The sequence below is a fragment of the Trachemys scripta genome, chromosome 4 (genome assembly GCF_013100865.1).
Source record: "Trachemys scripta elegans isolate TJP31775 chromosome 4, CAS_Tse_1.0, whole genome shotgun sequence".
Taxonomy (NCBI): Eukaryota; Metazoa; Chordata; order Testudines; family Emydidae; genus Trachemys; species Trachemys scripta.
The window spans coordinates 30265389-30289884 of record NC_048301.1 but is presented as its reverse complement, the minus strand read 5'-3'; the positions used below and the strand labels follow the sequence as shown (position 1 = coordinate 30289884).

The following is a 24496-nucleotide window of genomic DNA, read 5'->3' as shown; positions in this document are numbered from 1 at the left end:
TATAACTCATGTTTTCTAGACCTCAACTTCTTGTAGCTCTTTTCTGAATCTTTTCCAGTTTTCAACATCCTTTTTGACGTTTGGACTGCAGCCCTGACACAATATTCCAGTAAGGGTCTCAATAATGCTGTATACAGAGGTGATATCACTTGATCATTACCGGTTAGGTTTACTCCCTCTGGGGCACCTGGCATTGGCCACTGTCGGTAGACAGGATACTGGGCTAGATGGACCTTTGGTCTGACCCAGTATGGCTGTTCTTATGTAATATCACCTCTCTACTCTTAATATTCCCCTGCTTATACACCCAAGGATTGTAATTAACCCTCTTAGCTACAGCATAGCTCTGAGAGGTCACGTTCAGTTGGTTAGCTGCTATGACCCCTAAAAGAAGTCCTTTTGAGAATCACTGTTCCAGGACACAGTCCCATCTTATAAATGTGACCTCCGTTCTTTGTTCTTAGATGGATGACCTTTCATTTCACAGTGTTAAATCATGTGTTATTCATATCAGCTCATGTTATCAAGTGATCTTGGTTGGGCTCATCTACATCATTTACAGTTCCACCAACTTTTGTGTCATCTGCAAATTTGACCAGCACTGATTTAATTGTTTTTTTCCAGATCATTCATAAAGATATTAAACTGCATTGGACCAGAGAACAGATCCCCTCTAGAAACACTTCCATTGACTGATGAATCCCCATTCACAATTACTTTTTGAGATCTGTTAGCCAGTTTTTAATCCATTCAATATGGACTACGTTAATTTTGTATACAGAACGTAGAGCAGATCTGACCACAATAAACTATGGAACTTGTCCTTATTTTCATCGCTGATGCATCAGTCTTTGTCAGAATTTAATCTCAAATTAAAAATGGTCACATTAAAGGGAATACCTATAAAAGGTTTCTCTATTTGAATTTACTTTATTGTATCCAGTCTCTGGTCATTATTACAACAGGTGCTTCTGTACAGTTGATATAGGAAAATGATTAATTGCTTTTCAGATGTTACTGGATATTAAGTGATCATTAATACAAGATACCCTGAGTTTATAAGGGCCATCCTTGTCCCATTACAGTCATTCTCTCACCAGAAAGCATACATTAGCCTGATCATTATCATTAATTGGTACCCAAACAAAAAAAATACATATTTTGTGTAATTGCAAAATTACTGAGAGTTCTTCTGGGTACTGTTCTATGAATAGCTCACAGATGAGACTGTGACTTCATTGGTCTCCTTGTTCATTCACTGATGTGTCAGCAAATGACACTGCATCAGAGGCATGCAGACAAACAAAGCTATTACCCCACATTCAGACAGACATGTCACCCAAAAGCATAAACTGGGCCAATAAAACCCTATGATTAATGTGAAACTTATCCCAGATACTCATACTTGCCTATTAATAGTATATTGTCATGAAATTTAGGCCTTAAATATAGGTAGTATAAGAAAAAATAATTTACAAATTCTAACACTAACAGGTATTTTCAGGAAATATTTAGATTTTTTTAAGTTTAAGATTAAGCTTTAAAAAAAAATCATTCCTAGACTACATGGACTTGTTTTTTAAATTAATCACAGCCCTTCTCCCCAAAGAAACTATATCCATTCAGCTTTTCCATAACAATAAAAAGACATTCCTGAAACACCATAATTGGGGAGCAGTCACAGTCTTACAAACAATGCATCAATATAAGGTGCAGGTATAAGATTTATATTTATATTGTTACTAACCTAGCCAGGGATTTGGATGGCTTATTGGGATTGGTTTGAATTCAGCCACTTTAGTGGTTATCAGGTTATTACTCAGGGACAGCTGTAGGCGGTTAAGTGATGCTGTAAAATGAGACAAACAAAACAACCCCGCATCTCCCCCCACACACATCACAACTGAAATCTTAACTGTACAGAGAGGTCAATAACTCAATAGGCACAGAGTGAACTCTAGAGTGGCTGATCTGGGTTGAGGCATGCTGTCGGGGCTGTGAAAAAAAATGACTACTGTAGTTTTGGTGAAGTAAAAGAACTTCACTCTCTGAGGAAATTCATTTTCCTTAGAAACGGAAATAGCTATGAAAGTGGAATCAGCTTTTCAGTAATGTGAATGAACTTGTTGAGTTAAACTTTGTAGTTATGGGTTGGGCATGGCCCCACTTTACGTATAGGATAAATGTAAAGAAGCCATTGTAACCAGGTGGCTGAAACAATAGCATTAGCACCCAAAATATAGGCACATGGACATTCTGAGCAGAAGCTGATCATTTGGCCCTATGGGTTTGACTCGTGGAAATGTTTTGACGTAGGGGAGTCTGTCTGAGAGAAAGCCAAGAAGACAGTAACAGAAGGCTGGTAAGAAAGCTTTACTGAGAGAAAGCTAAGAGAAAAGGCTTTCGGGATATAACGTGCTCGCTGGAAAGGTAGGCTTGGAATAGCATTTATAGTGCAGAGTTTAAATTATAGTGCCTAAAATTAACCATAATTAAACATGATTGTGGCCTGGCCTGAAACTGTTATAGCATGATCATTTCCTTACCTGGGAGGACAGAAAAAAAAGTTACAATCATTTTACAGAACCGTGTTTTAATTCTGTAGCTACCCAACATGGATATCACTTTTTTTTCCCCTGACTTCTGTGGACAGAAGAACATACTACATCACATGGAGCATAATAATGATAAAGATGATAATTTTTGTAGGATAGACAGGATCTAACGATCTTACAGATGTAAGACTGGAACAAAAATAATTTATTCTCCTGCCTAACGGGCTCTCTACCACTAACGCTACAACATTAGGATGAAACTTCAGCTTTGAAAGATGGCTACTGCTAGCAAAAGACTCAAATAGTTTAAACTTTATTTACAAAAGTGTTTCACAATTTATACATGTCAGTAAGTGCTTATCACTTAAAGAATGCACATTGAGAAAATGAGATCAGTTTTTATTGATGGCTTCTTGGCAGCTCCACACATTCTGTACTTTGGATCTACACTGTAATATGTGTATTGTCACTAGTTCATATTCACCTTTTCCTTTGGTGCAATTAATGTATGTAGCCTCCAGGGCTACCTCTTAACTGATTCACTAACAGGTCACCAGTCTGAGTGAGCTTACTATTCCTCAGAATGCCAAATGGACATTTAGCTCACTTAATTTTTAGATGATACTGTTTATTGAAAGGAATATGGTTATCCATAAAATCTAATTCACCCTGTTGTGCCTTTTAAGCATTATATGAGCTTACATTCCTTGTATGCTACAATACTTAGGCAGTGAGGTGGTTTGAGGATGGATTTGGTGCTTTAATCATGAACTTCCATGCTTTAGTGATTATAAAAATCAAATCATTAACATCACTAGAATATAGGAGTTCAGATTTTTATATAGGAATGCTACAGTATATAGCCAAAGAAATATTAATTTATAACATAACATAACTGAAGAGGAAGTTAGCAATTACCATGTCTTAAAAAAGAAGTCTTTACAAATCTGTATCCATTTATAAAGATAATTTAAAATGCAGGGTTTTAAGTCAAATAAGTTCATCCAGCTGTTGTTTGCCTCATGCCAAAAAGGAGAATGTTTATGACAGGTAAAATGTAGGCAGAGAAAAAGAAAAATCATGATGAATTTTCAGCCTCATAAAAACAGTATTTCATGCTTTATATGCATCCTTTTCCACTGTCATTTACAAGGAACAGTCAATCTTGAAGCCAAAATCTATACTGATAGGTTTGTGCAGCCATTCAGCACTGCAAAGTTGTGTGTGTGTTTTTATTTGTTTGTTTGTTTTGATTTTTAAAGCAGTGACTTTGTTTTAAAAACTTGGTGCAGCAGGCATGGCAAAAGAGTTAATCTGTTAGTCAATTAGGTAGACTGAAATGCACAACAGTATTGCCTACAAAGGATGAGAATGGTGGAAATAAAAAGCAATTCTGAAAAGCATTACTTGTCTTCTGGTCAAATCCACATTGCCTTACTCATGCAAGTGGTCCTACTGAAATCAGTGGAAATTAAGCATACAAGTAAAGGAAACAGAATTTAGCCTAAGGATCTATCTTACAGTAATATTCTAAGCTATCAAGAAGCCATCATTCTACACAAATCTTTACCAAAACCTAACGGCCCTTTTATATACAGTACTATTCTGTGCTGAATGTTTATTTCCATCTAATTATGATTCACTCTAACTAATTATAATTAAATACATTACTATGGTGCAATAGTATAATTTTAAAATATTTTGGTAAAGAAATCAAATGTATAGTTTCAAAAGATTATTCTTAGAATGTCTGTGGCAACTGCTTACATACTAAGTGAAAAACAGCTTCAACACCATACATCTATAACATATTTCCATATAATTTATATGTAAACAGAATTTATAGTTAAAGCACCATTTATGAAAAAGGAACATGTTTAAACTGTTGCAGTAAAATTGAAAGCCAAATTTGGTCACTCTGTCACACATTCATCTTGAGTATCAAAGGATAAGTCTTACAACTGATTGAACAAGCTAGCTTGCATACTTTGCTCCCCATTTTTCTCAGTAACAGAAAAACATGATAAACAAACTGTAAGGTGCATGAATGAAGGCCATTCCTGAAAAAGCTGTAAAATTCTGACAAAATAGAAGATATTCGTAAAAAGCATTTGGAGAAAAAACATGTGCACACATACAAACATAAACAGTCAGTCTTAACAAAGCTACCTGCACAGGGGTCATTTCAGATTGCAGGAATGCACCTTAGATATGTGGCACTGAAGTTATGGCATCTAAATCTCTTCTCCCTCCTTTCCCCCCACTCTCACACAGCTTGATGAACTAACAAACCAGGGAAGAGATAGATATTCTTACTAGGAGTGTGAAGGAAGAAATGGTGAGAGGCCAAGGTAAGGGGAGGAACTCAAAGATTAAAAACAGAAGACAAAACAGGAGAGGTAGAGACAAGAATAAACTGTTTAGCCCAATTGCCAACATGTCATGTCTCTCTCACAGAAAAAAGTACCATCTCCAATAAAGCCAACTTCAGCATTCAGTGGAAAGAGTACGAAGAGGGAGCCAAATCATCTGACCTAAAGTAAGAGAACTGGAGAAATCTTTGACATGAACCTTCCTTTAATGATGATTTTCAAATAATGCTAAAGGTACTGCAAGTACAAAAAAGGTAAAATCTTAACTCATTAAGATAACTTGGGTACCATTATAATTACAATTATATTGAAGATTTTTCTTTTCAACTGCCAAGACCTCATGGTTTTGTGTTTCTCCTTCAGAAATGATCCTATCACAAGCACAAAACAGCAGAGCAGAAAGCTCTGTTCTAAGTTCTGGGAAGCGAAACACCATCAATTCTTGCAGGAGAAACATAGAACCATGAACTCAGGGTCTAGAGGGTAAAAGATTGAATTAAATTTTTTTCATTTTAAAATGTGCTTGCTGGTTTTAAAATTTGTCCATATTTTCTATTCATGATTTAAGAGCCTAACTTTTTTGTATTTATTTTTAAATTATTATTGAATGGCATCTGAATTCATTGATAAGAAAACTGCACTAAACTTCGTAATTTTGTGCTGAATTCTCTAAGCAGCTGACATTTAATAAGAAAGGAAGGTAAATTATACTTGCCCCTTATTTGGGGTATCCAACACACAGGCCCTGAGCCTACAAGGCACTTAACTTTGCTCACTTGAGTAATCCTCCTGAAGTCAATGAAACTACTCACCTGAGCAAAGTTATGCATGTGTTGAAGTGTTTTGCAGCATCAGGGCTAATTTCTAAATTGGTGCAATATTTTTGTTATTTTCAGATCCCCTTTTAACTCTGACCCCCTTCTTTTCATCTGTGGTAAGACAATATCCTGTGTCTCTGAAATGAACCCTGCTTGTACAGCATCCACACAAGAATATTATAATGGAGATTGAGTGTTCTAACAAAAGAGAAAACATTATTTTGTCATTTCTTTTCTTCTGTATTTAGGCAGTTCCTAACAGATTCCAAGGACATATTCATGGCTGCTTGAAGCATGTCTTCTTCACTCATATCGCCTCCTGCCAGGAGACAAACATACACAAAATATTCACGTCTAATTATTTCTGGAATGCAGCTATAAAAAAAAGTAAACATTTTTCATATCACTTCTTGCCTCTTGTTTCTATTTGTTTATCATTCCATGTTTTTTCAGATGTCTTTTGCTTTTTTGTTTTCTATTATCAAATGATCATTTCAGACTTACTTTTCAATGCACTGTAATCATTCTATAAAAAGATATGAAATAATGTGTAATTAATTTTAGGCCTGATATTTAACATTAGTAATGTTCACATATTTATTGTCTTTCTGAATTACATTGTTAACGTGTTTCCACACGTAATTAAAAATAATAAATGTCTCTGTTCCAGCCTAATGTATTTTTTATAAAACTTGAGAATAAACATTTAGAGAGAGATTTATTTTTCAACATGCATCCTGTTGTTGGTAATAAGAAGTGCTGCATACGCCTACACCAAGAGCTACCATACTATATTCAACTAGAAAAAAAGTAAAACCAGAACCTGCTTGATCTAGTAGCAGTGCTGTGCACTCCCAAGAAGGAGAGATCTACATTCAATCACTATCTCTAGATTCTTAGGCCAACAAGGGCTGAGAGCAGTGTGCAGGTAATGCAGTCCACTCCTGTGGGACAGGTGATCTCATATCACTCAAGAGTGACCCTTTCGGCCAACACAGCAGAACAGGCTCTCTAAGAGCCCTATTATATCCTCCCCAGCAAGAAAAATAGTGGCTATGTCATGCAGTCCCAAGGGCAATTGTTAGGGGAGTTAAAGGCAAGGAAAATTGGGGAACTGTTCTTCAGCAAAGAGAGAACCCACCAGGGAAAAATCTAGATTAACATCTGTGTTGAAAACCATAGGTTGAATAAAACAATACCTGGGTCTGTTCCTAGTGCATTTGAACTTGTAGCTGGCTTATCGTGTATATCTGGGGTCTGGCCTTGCTGCGACTGTTGCTGCTGTCTGAAATTACAAAAATAGTTTCAATTAGTGAAAAAACAAAACTAGGAGCACAAAAATAGTATAAACTAGACAAACTCCTAAGTTCCTAGTATCTGGTAGAGTTCAAGTTACCACATTTACACTTTAAGAAAATATTACCAGATACAAAACTGACCATGAGATATTCCAGAATCTCTGGCTTTTATATTAGGCACTCACTTCACTATATTCTGATCCCTGCAAATAATTTGATCCACACACACACAAAAAAAGGGCAGAAAATAGATAGCTACCTACTATCAACCTTAAGGAACCCATGGTGGGTAGTTAGAATTATGAAAAAGGGAACTTTTAAAATGTATTAAAGTAGTACTGTCAACTTAAAAATCTTATGTTCTAAACAAAGTTTCTTTACCTATGTTCAACACCATACATTGTGCAGCGTTGCCAACCCTCCAGGATGTCCTGGAGTCTCCAGGAATTAAAGATAATGCCATGTGATGAAACCTCCAGGAGTTCATACAACCAAAGCTGGCAACCCTATATGCAGGGTTGTTGTAGTTGTGTCAGTCCCATGATATGAGAAAGACAAGTTAGGTGGGGTAATATCTTTTATTGGACCAACTTCTGATAGTGAGAGAGAGATGCTTTCGAGCAGAGTGTAAGCTCGAAAGCTTGTCTCTCTCACCAACAGAAGTTGGTCCAATAAAAGATATTAACCCACCCACTTTGTCTCTCTCATACCATACATTAAAAGACAAATAACTTTAAAATACCAGAGAACATGTCACAATTTATATCATTTAATTTTAACATTTATATCAGCTTTGATATTTTTCAATTATATCAGATTCACTTTCAGTTCCCTTACTGTTAGGTTCCAAACATTGCAGGAAAATATTTAGTTGTTAAAAACAACTGTTTTATTGGGTTTTTTTTTGTTTGTTTGTTTGTTTTTTTTAAATTGTGAAACATTTCTCTGGATCTGAGGCTTTACATCTGTTTCCCCCCTCCTCCTCCCAAAATTTACATACAGGTCCAAATTTAAATCCACAATCTCCATTTAAAAGCTCCTCATCTTGTCTTTATTGTCTCTTTTTCTAAGGTCCTGTTCTGACACCTCCCCTCTGCAAAAAAGTCATTCTTCATTCCATGGAAAGCCAGTGAGTGAGAAATATTTGGATGGTGTTAGGCACCATCATATGCCCTTGCACCCCAAATCCCTTCAATTCAAATGTCTGGCATTCTCATCCACTCATACACAATCTTATCCCCTTACTACTTCACTTTTCCTTCTGGTGCCCCTCTCCCTCCTCACTAGAAGATCAAGATAGAGAGAAGGAAAAACAATAGTAACAACAGAAGAGATGCAACTGGTTTATAGTTCTGAAACAGAAGCTGAATTGGTATTAAGAATCTACTTGCTCATCTCTATGGTTAGCAGAGAACAAGCTCTGCCCAACCTTTTGTTCAGAGGGGGAAGGACTTAATAGATGAATATTATGTGACTCCCTGCATTTATATCTCAACTCTCAGGCACATACCCCCACTAAATATTAGAGCATAAGCTTTCGTGGACTACAGCCCACTTCTTCGGATGCATATAGAATGGAACATATATTGAGGAGATATATATACACACATACAGAGTATGTATGTTCCATTCTATATGCATCCGAAGAAGTGGGCTGTAGTCTACGAAAGCTTATGCTCTAATAAATTTGTTAGTCTCTAAGGTGCCACAAGTACTCCTGTTCTTCTTTTTGCGGATACAGACTAACACGGCTGCTACTCTGAAACCTGCCACTAAATATTGATTGTGTTGTTTTTTTCGTGGAGTGCACTCTCATTAAATCATGAAGGACACATATCCTCTATAAAATAATTAGTGTTATTTACAACAGTACTCCTAAGACTTCATATAAAATAGTATCTTAGTACCTATGTGTGCACATAGCTGGACATTTACCTTGCTGGCAAACAAACAATCTCCTTCTAACTAGTATCTCAAGTAACTAATTAGAAGCTACAGGATTTCCAGAATACAGTGTTAAAAAGGCTATTAAAAAAAAGATAAATAAAGCTAAATCTAACCTCAATGTGTGAAAAAAATATTCTACTATCCTAAAATATAATTACTTCAACAAGCAAATTCAGTTTTCCACCAGATACTTTACTTTTCAAAATACGTCTGTCTTCTCCTTCGCAGCTCTTCTGAAGAAAGAGATTCAAACTGACTTGTACCAGACGAATGTGGTATATTCTGCGATGCAGAGTCTGAAAACTCACTTTGATGGCCTCCTAAAGTTAGAACATGGCATTTCATTACACCAAGATGGGAAATTTTAAACTAACAAATATAACGTAGCTAAAATTACCTATCCAAATCTCGATGAAGAAAAAATTGTTTATAACATGATCATCATATACAATTATCTAATCTCTATTACTACAGACAAAGCTCTTGAAACAATAGATCTGGCAAGGAGTGAATGGCTCAGGGAATTGGGGAACAGAGAACTTCACCTGAAGATCAATGGTTCAAATCTACCCACGGCAGTAGCCAACCTAAAAATGAATATTATCTAATGGCTAGTTAGCTGTCTATGTGAGTAAGATGAACTTTCAGTATACTTCCTAGTGATCAACTATTCACATCATAACTGACAACATTTTTAAGAGTCACAAGGAAAGGACCAAAGTTCACACTTAAGTATCCCTTCATGCTTAGGAGGCAGACTTTCCAGAGGGCCTGACCAGGGGGCCTGAGACACATTCGCAGGGAAAACAGCTACTATACTTGACCCTATGAACAGATTTCAGCTGTCAGAATTAACTTTTCACAAGAACTCAACTAGTCAAAGTGATCACTGGATAAAAATTGTAGCTTCTTTTTAAGTAAGTCTTTTACCTTGCATACTAAGTTGAATGGCTCTACGAAGATCAGCTTCTTCATCTTCCATATCAATTTCCTGTTTACTTAGAGCAAGGGCTCTTTGGAAATTCTCCTCATCTTCATCTAACATGCCTGTTCCATCAAAGGGATGGTTAACGTCTAAAGCTTGTTCCAGGTCAGTTTTTTGCACCCTGCAGAATAGATATCTCATTGCAATCAGCCATAGATAACATTTTCATTTGAATCTCATAATAAAGAATAATACTTTGCGTTGATTTAGCTCTGCATTTTCAGGGTACTGTAAAAACATTCTTATCATCACAACACATCATCTGAGGTAGTTAAATATTTTCCCCATTTTACAAATGAAAAACAGAAGTACAAAAGAAATTAAGTGATTTGTCCATAATCACAGTGCTAGTCAGTGTCCCAGTGAAGGGCAGAATTCAGAAGTTTGTGGTTCCCAGTCCCATGCTCTATCAACTAGGCTATATTGCCACACAAGATCTCTGTTTTTACCTATTGCAGAGCCATGGAAGTTAACCTGTATACCAAGAGAAAGGAACATTTATGAAGTAATTCCTTTGAAAATTTAAAGCTCTCTTACATCTCTTTAAAAGCAATAAAATTTAATCATGATAAAATACAACAAAACTATACCAGGCTGACTAGAGTATTTTAAAATGTTTTAAGATTTGGAAACATTTAAGGATTAATGTTGTAGTTGTAGGATAAATCAGAAAATAGGAGCTTTACAACTCAGTGAAATTATAATAGTATATATAATGAATTAGAGGTACCTAATACTACTTTGTAACTTTACTTAGAAATAAGTGCCTTGGTTGTAGGCATCAATCGCTAAAAAAAATCATGTTCAACACTATTAAAAATAAATCTTTATTTACCTTACCTTTCATCTCTTGATTGTGCAGTTTCTTCCCCAATCAGTTTTGGTCGCTGCATCTGCTGTACCTGAATCATTTGCAGTAGTTGGTCAGCCTCACAATCTGGCAGGTCACCCTTTACAACAAATATAGAATAACCTGGGAATAATAAAAGCAGAAATACTAAGTATAAGGTGTGTGGATTATTAAATACCCTCAACTAAATATACCATGAAATAAAAAAAGATGTAATTTATTACCAGCAATATAATACAGACATTCAATATTAGGCTTTGCCTCTCATTACAAGGATTGTATAGTTATTTCACCGATTCAGTCACAAAACTGATAGACTGGATACAAACACGCTTATAAATAAAGGTTAATTATCTGATTTTAATCATGTGCTTTCAAGCAATGAGGTTTAACATTTGCAAACTAGTATTACCTTCCTGTTGTAACTGAGCCAAGAAAAGTGCAAGGTATGTATCTGATATTAGTTCTGGACCCATCAGGAGAGAGTTCAAGTTAAACCACTGTAATTTGAAAACAAAAAAAGATTTGAGAAAACAAAAATTAGCATGGAATTTATTTTTGGGCAATCTGGTCAATTTCCATGATGAAATATCGGATTTGTAAACTAATCATGTGAAATATCAAAAATTCCTTTCAAGCACAAGAGCACAACAACATAAGTATTGCTACCTGCCACCCTTCAAAAAGTCCTCAGCTAACACAAACTCTGAAACTTTACAGGGAAATTTATGTAACTTCAGGCTCCCTCCCTACTAATATCAGGAGAGTTTAAAGGGGAGAAATTTGAACAATTTTTATGTCATGGTTTCTGCTGTTACTTTATGATGCTGTTACTTTATGATACTGTTTATTCTGGTTTGCAATATTTGTTCTTGGAGATTGTCATTTGATACACTGAAGTTTTTTTTCCTTCTGTCACTTCACCATAGATTCATATTTTTAGTGGAGAGTGGACAGAATCCCTATTTAAAGGGATGGCTGAAGAAATAGTTGAGTATTTTCTGTTAAGAATATCCATAACAGTGCTGCCTTTAATTGCGGATACTATAAAAAAGATTGCTTTAATCATAGGTAACTGGTTTCTCTACATGTATTTTAAAGATAATTATATCAACCAAGTTCACTTGGAATGCTTTTATTATCTATGTCACAAACACAGCCTATATTAGGAGAAGGTGAGACAGGATGTAAATATGTGTTTGTATAAATCACAGCACACACACTCCAAAAGGCCCATTAGTCATTAATAGTAATTCTGGTAATAACTGAAAATGTATCCAATTTGGGGAGAGATGGATATTATAGGGGCCATTAAAACTATCAGACATCTCTCTTGACACTATCTTGAATAAATGCAAGTGCTTGAAGAAAAATTCTTCACAACACCCTTCCATTGTGCTAAAATCATGACCTTCCAGAACCACTTCAGATGGCAACAGAATTCAGTTTCCATTCCATACAATTCTTGGCCAAGCTACTGAAACTGTCAACAAGAATACTAATTAATATATAAGTATATTCTTTGTGATAGAGGCTAATGTCCATTGATAGCTAGAATGAGACTATTAACTTATTTCAGACGCTACTGAACCACCAATTACTTTTGGGCCCAATCCTGCAACATTTTAAACACATTTAAATGAAATCAGTGGACTCCTCGTGTCCTTGAAGTAGAACATGCATGTGTCTGCAGGATTGGGGTCTTGATTACTGTTCACCAGGAATGGAGTCATCAAATAGTTCCATATCATAATGTTAACATTCTACCCCATTCACGCCACAAAATTTCCTCTTAAAAAAAAAAAAAAAAAAAAAATCCAACCCCAAATGGTGTGTGGGCCAAGGGTGTGGGGTAGAGATAAAAAGGTACGGTATTGATATATGTACATGAGTGTTGGGCTTTTAAAATGAGGAGTGAGGGAAAAAACCTTTTAGAGATAATAGTTTTACTTTATAGTATAATAAATAATAGAGATGAAAGAGTCAAATTAATGTTTCCTTCATTGAGCTAATCTATTTTGTCTAGGGATGGATTATTAACTTATAAAATGAATCCTCCTTCTGTATTACTCTCTGAATAGACACCAATAAGTGTTTTATTGTGATTATAAACTATGTAACATCTAAAAAAATAAAGTTTTAATCCCAAATTTAAAAAACTAAAAATCTCTGTGACAGAATAATAGTTTACCAAAAAATATCTGAACTACATATACACATTTAGCCTGGAATGCTCTCCCCATCAGATAACAGTTTTAAAGTGAACACTAATGCCCCTTCAATATAAAACATGAAAAAATGCTTACAAAATGAACATAATTATTTTTAAACTAATCCCGAATGTAAAGTCTGTAATGTAGTCCCCATTTTCACCATTTATGCCAGATGTCATTTCCACTTGAAGTAAACCACAATATAAGTGCATTTTTGAAATTTGTATTGGCCTGAAAAATCATTACTAGTATAAGGCATCACTTGCAACCAAACCACTTTGAGCTTTCATTTTTTAACAAAGAGGCTTTATCAGGAATGTTTGGTGCATTCAATGAGCCTTTTCAGTAGAAAATAAAAAGCTTCAGTGCCATATTAAGGGCAGTGGCCTGGTTAGTTTCATCTACAAAAAGTTTACTTATTTTTTCTCATCTGGATGTCAGCATGGCTGCAGCTTCCAAAAACCTTAATCATGGCTATGTGAGCTCCTTTCCATTATTGTAGATGTTTTTACAAAGCTTACTTCAGGAGTGTTTTACACATTTTAAAAATGTAGTTTAATTATATGAAGAATTATAGAATGTCATCTAGAAAGGGACAACTTTGATTGGTATTCTATCTCTGTGTGTTAAAAAGACCCAACTTTTTCTGATCTATCTGGCTGTTTGGTTATGAACACTTCATACAGGCACACCATCCCTTATTTCTAGCAATCTATTTTACTATTTCTAATTTAATTCCTCCTAAAAGCTCTCCTAAATCCTACAGAGTTAAAAGCTGTGTTTCTACTTTTCCCCACTACAATCCCTACTAATACCTCTCCAATATTGGCAAACATAAATATTCAATGGTCTAATGTGTTAATCACATTTCCCATATACTGACTAGCCATTTTAGATGCACAGAAACTACCTGCAATTTATTTTACAGTATCAATGTAATAGTATTGTGTAATGCAGCAAAAACAAACAAACAAAAATCTGACCCTCAGTACCTCTTTGTAATGTATAAAGATGACCTCAAACTTTTTTCAAAAGTATGATTTTCTGGCTGTTTGTTACATTAAGTCTTCTCTCTTTTCTGACAAATATGTAGTAATGTCACATAAAGCTGTAACCAGAGCTGCAGCTCTTGCTTCTTATAACAGCATGCAGATTCTTAGGGGATCTGATGCAGAGTCCTTCCTCACGCCAACATTAATGCCAAGCTGCCTGGCAGCATTATGATATAAATAAGCGTTTACCCAACCTATTTATTTGGGATAGTCTAAAACAGATTTCAACCCAGACCTTCAAAAGTTGAAAGGCTAGTACATGGCCTCATTGCAACCATTCTTTCCACCCCCGCTCTGAAGTCAACTTTTAAATAAAAAAAGACAAGGTCACCTGTTTTCCTAACTTTCGAACTGTAAACCAGTGTTCCTTATAATTACAAATAAATGATCTTTCATTTCTGTAAAAAGAAAAACACAAGGTATACATAAAATTAAATTCTCTAATATTGGAGCTCATACTAACTTTTAAATTATTTGTTATCACTAATTTATAAATAAATTACAATATTTTGGCAATACAACATAACTATTGATGCTATAGAGTGTTTAAATTGCTCTTATTATAATTCATAATATTTTAAAGTGTTCTTTTTAATTATGTAGTGAAGTCTATATAAACCTGGTAATGTCATAAAGCATATATGACATCACATGCAACTCAATCAGCATACTGTGATGCCACAGATACTGAGATATCATGAAGGCTCAGAGGACAGATCATATTAATCCCCAAAATATGAAAAATAAAAGGCTGAGGGGATAAAAAAGGAAACATCAAAATGTAACAGAGCTTGAAATAGTAATTTTAAAAGAAACTTAGTAATCACAGATTTTCAGCGTTACTTTTCTGTAAAATGAAAGCAGGGTGCTAAAAAGAAAGTCTTACATAGGGTCGATCCCGAGCCTCTGATACTCTGGGCTGTTGAAGAGGATTAGTTCTAAACCCCAAACTTTCAAGGCATTGCTTATAACCTGTCAAAAAATAGTACTTTTCATGAGACAAACCAGTCAACTCCAAATTTAAGCAATGCAACCATTTTAATCACTATCAACAATTATATTGTTTTCATAAAGCTGTGCTTTTAAAAAGTTGATATAAAAAGGAAACCTCGGGATAATAATATTCAAAATGCAACCTTCATGAATCTACGATCACCACACAACATAGATAGCATATACAACAAAGATGAATTACAAAACTACAGTTTGACAGAGAGATTCTAGCAAAGCACACCTCCTTGATTATGTTATAGCCTTATATCCAGCTGTCTGCTTATTACCTTCTTACTTTCACCCTCAAAACTACATTATTAAAACTGTTTGGCATTTTGCAGCCATTAAGATAACACAAGAAACAATATTAGGGCTACTGTTAACATATTTAGGGATCATCTACTCTCATCCTTTTTGAAGACATGTCCACTAAGACTTTTAACTCACATAGGTCCTTAATTTTGCCACACTACAAACTAGAACCATGTTGCAACAAGGTCCCTGACTCCATTACAACTTGTGTAGACCTGAACATCAAGGTTTACCAAAAATCCTAGACTTCCAACTAAGGACCTCCCTAATATCTGCTAAAGTTCTAACTCATTTTAAACATTATTCAGTACGTTTGAAATTTATGGATGGAATCAAACCTCTTAACACTACTCACTTAAAGCTGTTTGGGATAAAGGTATGGGGAGATTAACAATTCATCATCACCTCAGCCAGTCAACAGTGTAGCAAGTGATCAAAGAGATGGTAGAGCAAGAAAGTAGAAACAAAGTAGAAAGCAATTTTTATCTGCTTCAAAGTCACTGCAGCACAATTAGGAAGTAAGGAATTGCCATGCTGGCAATGGCAGAAAATATATTTCAGAAATGAGACTGGGAAGTAAAATGAGCAAATAAAAAGAAAGCCCTGTGCATCTACAAAACAGAGTAATGGGAGCAGAAGCTTGCATGAGAGTATGGAAAGAAATACTGACCAACATACATGGGGGCCACAAGAAGAGAAACAAAAGGTACAGAACATGACCTAGGGATCCAATATAGGTAAAAGTTACTAGTCTGGGATTTTTATGGGGTTTTTGGTTCTATTACAGGTATTTAAAAGATTAATTACATATTAAGTAAATTCCCTTTTTAAAAATAAACTTTTTTCCAAATAGCTCTAAAGTTTCAGAAGTGTGAAATAAAGCCTTTGGAACACAGATTCTGCAGCTTTTTCATTTTGCAGATCACTTTGTAAGAGAAGGATTCTCTCACGGACCCCCTAATCACCAGGAAGGCCTCTGTAATCCATAATTTAAACCTGATGCTCTAGAAAGCCAGAACTCTCCTGCATTAATCCTACACACTAGAAATTGGAGAAGAATTACTAAATGCTAGCAAAATTATTTTGAAAAAAATATATATAATGCAACTGCACTGGTTGTAAGAAATTGTCCTGACCACAGAGTCATGCTTACTTGAATGGAGAAGTAGCCACTGTCATCCATATTTCCAGAAGGCTGCTGTTCAATTTGGGTGGAGGAGAAAAAGAAAAATTGTGATCAGCTTACACTTCTAAAAAGGTTTATGAGAAATCAAGTGTAAAAATAAACACAATCGTGTACACCTACAACACAGACTCTGTACACCCATTTCGAAAAAGACTGCTTGCCCTGCCCAAAATACACTTTTAGTGAAAAAACACAATCCCATATCCTTCTCTCCACGCCTGTAAGATGCGGATAATATATTTCTCATTGAAGTGTTGTGATGCTTTAGTAGTGAATTAATGTTTGTAAATGCCAATTTGACATACTTGTATGAAAAAGACTATAAAATTGAAAAGCATTATCACTTGAAAATGGAGCTTCCATAACAAAGCAAGAATGACAAATTTGTAAAACAAAAAATTATGTTTCAAAAAAGCAAACAGATGCCAAGCAATCTAATGTTAAAATGATTGTTACCTGTAAAAACGTTCTGTACTCTTCACTAGAAACTCCTCCCTCCGCCATTCTTATTCTCTCTTCCTCATCTAGCTGCTGTGCAATAGAAGATAACTCCACAGGGCTAAAATATTCCCCTTGTAGTAAGTTATTCAGGCAATGCTGAGCGCACAATGAGCCTTCTTGCTAAAATTGTAAAGGAACAAAAATATATCTAAGAATTGTTTTAATGTTTTGTTATATCTTCGTTGCTTCAATCGTCTATGTTTGCCAAGGGAGTATATTTACCCCCAAGCTTTCCTACAGTGCATTACTTGTCTGACTTTAGAACACCAAAAAGATCATCTCTGACACATGCATACAGACCCCGGTTATTCCTCAAGAAATGTAAACATTTTTAGTCCGTAAGTTTACTTTTAATTTAGAAGGTCATTTAAGAATTGGCCAGTGACAGAAATCTCTGCAGACTGATAAAGTCACAGAGGGACTCCAACAATTCTTGCAAACAACAGCAGCTACAGACTTTATTCTTTCCCAGGCAGCCTCCACATGTGACTCTCTCATTCTCCATACCAGCTGCACTTGTCCCATATTAATCTCCCTCTTCTTTTCCCTCCACAAAAGTGCCATGTACCCCTATGTCGCTTCCCCCATCATCGATATACACACATAGGCGGGGCGGGCAAACTTTTTGGCCTGAGGGCCACATCAGATTTCCAAAATTGTATGGAGGGCCAGTTAGGGGAGGCTGTGCATCACCAAACAGCCAGGTGTGGCCCCCATCTGACCTCCCCTGCTTCTCGCCCCCTGATGGCCCCCCCCCCGGAACTCCTGCCCCATCCACACACACGCACACACCCCGGTTCCCTGTCCCCTGATTGCCCCCGGAACCCCCGCCCCTGACTGCCCCCCACCGTCCCATCCAACCCCTCCTCTCATTCTTGCCCCCCCCCCCCCCCGGACCCCTGCCCCATCCAACCACCCTGCTGTTCCATCCAACCCCTCCTTCCTGACTGCCCCCCCGGGACCTCTACCCCCATTCAACCCCCCTGTTCCCCACCCTCTGACCACCCCAACCCCTATCCACACCCCCACCCTCTGACCTCCATCCAACGCGCCCCCTTACCGCGCTGCCTGGAGCACCGGTGGCTGGTGGTGCTACAGCTGCACCGCCCGGCTGGAGCCAGCCCCGCCACTGCGCAGCACAGAGCATCGGATCATGCCGGGCTCTGCAGCTGCGCTACCCCAGGAGCTCACAGCCCAGCCGCCCAGAGCATTGTGGCAGCGCAGTGAGCTGAGGCTGCGGGAGAGGGGAAAAAGCAGGGGAGGGGCTGGGGGCTAGCCTCCCAGGCCAGGAGCTCAGGGACCGAGCAGGGGGGTCCCGCAGGCCGGATGTGGCCCACGGGCTGTAGTTTGCCCACCTCTGCACATAGGCCATGAAGACTTTGCAAGTTTGCCTCAAACTGATGCACCTATTAAATGCAGACATGTATACACTTCCAAATATACACATGTATATAATATGTGTTTTCCAAAGTAAATAGATATGCATACTTTTGTATTTTTTTACATTAAGAACTTCAATATACATGCACTCTCAATCACATGAAAGGCATTCCCATTTATTAGGGACTCTTGAAAAAGTTGGTTTTGAAGATTCTATGTGAATCAGATTTGAAATATAAGTCAAAAAAGCATCAAGAAAATATTTGATAAAGAATGATAGGGAAATTTTTAAACCCCACCTCACTGAAAGTCCTCATGGGATTTGCCCCAAATATTTTTACCATCCTAAGATAATATATAGTGTGCAAATGTTCAGGTGTACTGAGGTTTTTCTTTGGTGACATTTAAGGGTGAATTGAGGGGCAAGCAGGGGAAGGAAAGAAAATTAGGCTCATAATTTATAACTAAAAGTAGCTTTAACTTTAATAAAGGAGACATAGCATTCTTTCATAATTAGAAGCTTCCTCGTTCAACCTTGTCCTGACATAGATTTATGCTCCGGCCATTCATTTATTAGAGCTTTCAACATTTTACCCTAGAGCAGAACTTCCTGTCTTTTACAGTAGTGGCTCCTTAGGCATGGAGCTTGCCCCCCTTAGACCTATCTGAAAAGGTACCTTACCTACCTTTTAAAATTATATTATTTTCTTTTCACACATGATTTTATGGTTAAGAATTTGATGTGTGTGTTTTAAAGTACTTTAACTGTAAATACCTAAGCAGCATTCTGAATACTTTGGAGGAAATGGGGGCACTACCAGTGAACTGAAATGTAGATTTTTATTAAAAATGATGTTACACACACACTTGTTCAAATTTTTCCCCAGAGAAGGCAATTAAAATTGAGGGCATGGTAAATAATGAAGAGGAAAGGTCACTGATTCAGAGTAATTTACATCACTCCGTGAACTGGCCACAAGCAAACAATATGCATTTTAATATGGCTAAATGTAAATGCATACATCTGGGAACAAAGAATGTAGGCCATATTTTCAGGATGGGGGACACTATCCTGCAAAGCAGTGACTAAAAAGATTTGGGTGTCAGGGTGGATAATCAGCTGAACATGAGCTCTCAATGGGACGATGTGGCGAAAAGAGCTAATGCGATCCTGGAATGCATAAACAGGGGAATCTCAAGTAGTAGTAGAGAGGTCATTTTATCTCTGTATTTGGCTCTAGCACAACTACTGCTGGAATACTGTGTCCAGTTCTGGTGTTCACAATTCAAGAAGGGGGTTGATTAATTGAAAAGAGTCCAGAGAAGAGCCATGAGAATGAGTAAAGGATTAGAAAACATGCCTTATGGTGACAGATTCAAGGAGCTCAATCTATTTATCTTAACAAAGAGGAGGTTTAGGGGTGACTTGCTCACAGTCTATAAGTAACTACATGGGGAACAAACATGTAATAATGGGCTCTTCAGTCTAGCAAACAAAGGTATGACACAATCCAATGGCTGGAAATTGAAGCTAGACAAGTTCAGACCAGAAATAAAGCATACATTTTAATGCCGAGAGTAATTAACCATTGGACCAATTTACCAAGGATTGTGGTAGATTCTCCATCATTGTCAATTTTTAGATCAAGATAGAAAAACATCCAAACAGATAAATTCCAGGAATTATTTTGGGGAAGTTCTATGGCTTGTTCTATAAAGGAGGTCAGACTAGATTATCACAATTCTGGCTTTAGAACCTATGAAAATAATTATTACAACAGAATCAAAATATATGTTGCTTTCTGCTTAAGATATCTAACTAGATGTTTTACCTCTACCTAAGTAATCTAACTACTAAATTGTCAAAGAGCAAGGATGTTTCCATATATGTAAACACATTTCCTGTACTGCAGGCTGATGTAAAATATTTGCAGTTTACAACACTTACAAAATAATTGCCATTTATTGTGTAACTTAGATTAAAGGGCAGAGTATAAATAAGAATATCAATCTTCAGCAGAATAACTTCTATCATTCCAATCCTATAAAGCCATCTTTCCACAGTAATTTATTTTAAAACAAAAAATGTTGGGGGTTTTTTTGTTTGTTTTTTACATTCCCCTTCTACACATGGCAGTCTAGGTCAGATAGGAACTAGTTTGGTTTAGTTACTATATCTCTTGGTAACTAGAGCAACCTGCATTTACAAAAGGAAATTTATTAAGAATGACAATTTGAAAAACTATTATTAATAATAAAGATGGCTAAAGAAACTAAATTACAGGAAGCACATAAAGACGACACTAGAATGTGATGGTGTGATAGAGAGATTATTGTTTAGGAGTTTGAAGGCAATCATGAGTAACAGAGGTACTTGTCATCTGAAACAAAATATTTAACACTCATATGGTGCTTTACATTTTCAGAAGCACTGTACAGCTATTAAATTAATTTTAACAACACCCACTTTGAAGTAAGTGTCATAATCTCCACTCTGTACATGCAGAAACGGAGGCAGAGAGAGGTTGTCATGAGCAAAGGCACAGCAAGACAGTAGAAGGAGTCAGGAATAGAGCTCGTATCTCCTGCTTCCCATCTTTATGCTCATCTCTCATTTAAGCCATTCTGCCTTTCTCAAGAGAGTAAAAACTTCATTCTGCACGATCAAATTCTTTCTGTATTTATCTTTAGAGGACCAAGAAAAAAAAAACAGGAAATAAAACTCAACATGAAAAAGTTGCTCTATAAAAGGAAGTAATATTGACACTTGTTTGCGACCACTTTTGAAGCTTTATAGACTTATTTGTCCAGCCATTTTTTGAAACCATTCAGCTGCTAGGGACTTCAGTATTAGCAAGGTATGCCAGCAGACTGACCAAGACATCGGATTCCCCTTCTGAAAGGGGCCTAGATTTCTTCGAAGATGTATTTAGTTGAACTATCATTTCACCTGGCTCTCCCCTTCCACTTGCGAGGAATCTTATCAGCACAAAGATGCTATAGTAAGGGGCAATATGACATCGAGATCAATTGGATAAGAGAATTTAGTCAGGGGGTTGTTTTCGGGAGTGTTTAAAAGACAGTTTCAAGTACTACCCTACTCTAAGTCATCCACGGGATGGAGAGAACTCACCAGCCTCGGCTCCCAGCTACTGACTACAGCTCCCCTCACTTCCCCCGCCCCAGGCTACCGCTCCAGTGCCACCTGCCAACCCCCTCCCCACCATAGGCTACTACCCCTTCCTTTACCCTCCCCTCCCAGCTCCAGCTCCTACCCAAGCCTCTGAAATACCCATCCCCCCCCTCCAACCGCTGGCTCTCTGCGGCGCCCTCCCCCACTCCCGAGTCCCCCGCTCAACCGTACGCGCCCTCTCCCCCCGCCGCACACTCACCCTCTCATGGAAGATGGCCTCCATGTTTATTTGTCCCAAGCCAGCAACAGCCTCCACCTCACGTGACCACATCCCAGCCACACAGCAGCCAATCATCGCAGCTGCCCCGCACCCTCTCGCCCTCTGCCCACCACGTGATCTTACCCCGCCCAATAAACCGCGGCCTCTCCAGCTCCGTGACAGTCATGTGATCACAACGTCAGTGCTTGCGCTAGAGTCCTGGGGGCGGGGTTGCGGGAGCCAGAAGCGGCTTCGGGACTCGCCTAGCTGGTGCGGGCGCCCCCCGTCGGCTGTCGGGGGAAGTGGGGGCTGGGCGCCGTAGTCAGAGCCTCAGCCCGGAGCTCATCGCTGTGGTCTGAAGAGCTTTGTTAGCGCTTACAACCACTTGATTGCCCACTGGCTGGAGCTGTGCATAGGACCCCCGCCCTGTGTGTCACAAGCCCTGTATTGTCAGGAGCTGATGGGGATTATCCCGCACTTCCCTAGTATTTTAAGGGGCAGGGTTGTGCTTTGTGAGTAGCAGAGTCTGTTCTATTCCTACACGTGGCAGGCCCTTCCAAAATCCACCTTGTTTAGGGTGGTGATAATTAAGTCTTAGTTAGCCAGTTTTGTCACAATGCCCATATACTATTCCACACTAACTCAGTCAGAAATGAATGTAATTCACTTTCAAAGCAGATTATCCCATTTCTCATAACTGCCCATTTAATTGAAGGGAAGAAATGTCAGCTAGATTCAGGGCACTTTAATGAAATTAAGTGGAAAGGAGCCTCCTGGTGAAGGCATGCCGTGTGTCAGGCTGTATGAATTATGAAGGGCATTTCCTACTCTCTCCTTTATCTGTACAAATGGTGGCATTTGAAAACTAATGATTATGACTTATTTTTTTAATTAAGTGAACCAGCTGTCCACTCTGCTGACCTAAACCTCTTTCTCTATCTGCTTTCCCCAAACTCATTCATTTCAACCACTATAAGGAGGATGCAAATGAAGAGGATGGAGAAAGGGAGTGAATGGTTACCACTGATACCTCATTGCCAAGTGGCAGCATAGTGCTGAGCTAGTCATAGGCAACAGCCAGTCATAGCCACACTGGTACATAAAATATTAGTATTGAAGGCAAAAGAGGAAAAAGAGGGGAGAGTAGAACACAGAGAATTTGGAGGGGAAGGGCTCCAGCAGGAGGGTGGGGCTAGAATGGAGCAAAAGGGAAAAGAGAAGAGACAAGAAGAGACATTTTTAAAGATTGCAGTAGCATCAGAAATGTGATAGGCTCTTGCCAAATATGAGGAAGGTACAACTCCTTTCCCAAAAAGTTTACGGGGACAGAACAAATCTGATCATGCTCATCCTCAGTAAATAGGATAAGGAAGAAAGAATCAACCAGCAAAGATAAAATTACCTGTTTTGTCTTATACCTGTATTGCCTATCACTGTAATATCTGAACATTAAGGCACTCAGATACCAGAATGATAGGCATTAACTAATCAGTCCTAGGATGAACTGTTGGCTAGCGCATGTAATTTATGCTACAAATCCATCAGAACAGTGTTTAGGTGGATGATATTTCTAGAGTACAGAAAAATAGCTCTTCCAAAGGAGCATGTCCTAACAGTAGGTGCTTAATTTGGAGTTTTCCTTTCCAGATGAGCTGTCCCAGTAGTCTACCACTTCATCTGTGGTAAATTATGGGCTTTCTGGGAGGCAATACATTCTGATTACTATCCTATTCTGGCTCCGTCATCAGTTAGGAGGAGAAACAGAAGTGGGAAGTACAGACACCACTGCATAATGACTAAAAAGTGTCATCTCCAGTGCTCTCTATAGCATCATTCTAAATTCAACTCCACAGGGATCTTGGTGCAAGTTAATACTGATACCAAAACTCATTGAAAACCATTGAGGATTGTGGAACAGCAGCAGTTGGGGAAACCATAGGCTTTTTATAGCAGACAGACTAGGAGGTATTGAACCAATGTGCAGATTTATGGAAAGCTGCTGGTTTGAGGGGTGACCCTTTCATGTTCTGAAGGAGAGTAACTACTGTGAGAAAAATCAGTCAAACTCTATGACTGAATTCAAGGCTGTGTTTTAAGCACCTTTACACCACACCACAATCATAAAGATCTGGGAAGCAGCTGGAACCCCTCCCTCACAGCCAAAATTTCCGCAGCCCAGGGAATTCCTTGAACAGCATAGGGTTGTTTATTATTTGTATTGCTGTAGCACCAAGGAAGCCCATCATGGACCAGGATCCTGTTGAGCTAGGCATGTAGAAATACAGAACCAAATATCCTCCACTCCTTGGCTCCAGCTGCTTACCATCTAACATAATGCTCCTATGTCCCTACTCCTCACAGGCCTTGGGGCAAAGAACAGGCTGCAGCATGGCCCATAGATGGTTCCTGGTAGTTTCCATAAATTACAGCAGTTCCAAAGGCTGCTCCACTTTATGCTTGGTGCATGGCAAACACCTATCCATGTCCAGAATTTGCAACATGCCATAGGACAAAAGCACCTGTGCCCAAGCCATGGCTGCCCCCTCTGAACTGCTCAGAATACCTACACGAGAACAATAAGGAAGAAGACCAACAGGTCTCTCTACTTTATAATGATTTAGGGCAAACCCACACACTTTGTT

General features: G+C 37.9%; 1 protein-coding gene across 10 annotated transcripts; it reads right to left on the bottom strand.

Annotated features, from left to right (window-relative positions):
- Positions 1–2849: 2849 nt before the first annotated feature.
- On the bottom strand, positions 2850–21984 carry ATXN3 (ataxin 3). 10 transcript variants are annotated; one of them, XM_034768074.1, is made up of 12 exons: positions 21855–21984; positions 17038–17202; positions 16549–16593; positions 14977–15062; positions 14422–14488; positions 11238–11325; positions 10816–10948; positions 9921–10096; positions 9187–9310; positions 6945–7030; positions 6250–6271; positions 2850–6064 (listed from the first exon to the last, which is right to left on the bottom strand). In XM_034768074.1, exons 1-11 carry the CDS (start codon positions 21948–21950, stop codon positions 6267–6269), a joined length of 1071 nt encoding a protein of 356 aa, XP_034623965.1. In that variant the 5' UTR covers positions 21951–21984; the 3' UTR covers positions 2850–6064; positions 6250–6266. The 10 variants fall into 10 exon arrangements, with proteins under 10 accessions (XP_034623965.1, XP_034623968.1, XP_034623963.1 ...); XM_034768077.1 differs by lacking the exon at positions 6250–6271 and adding an exon at positions 20930–21147 and having other exon boundaries at positions 21855–21931; XM_034768072.1 differs by lacking the exon at positions 6250–6271.
- Positions 21985–24496: the final 2512 nt, after the last annotated feature.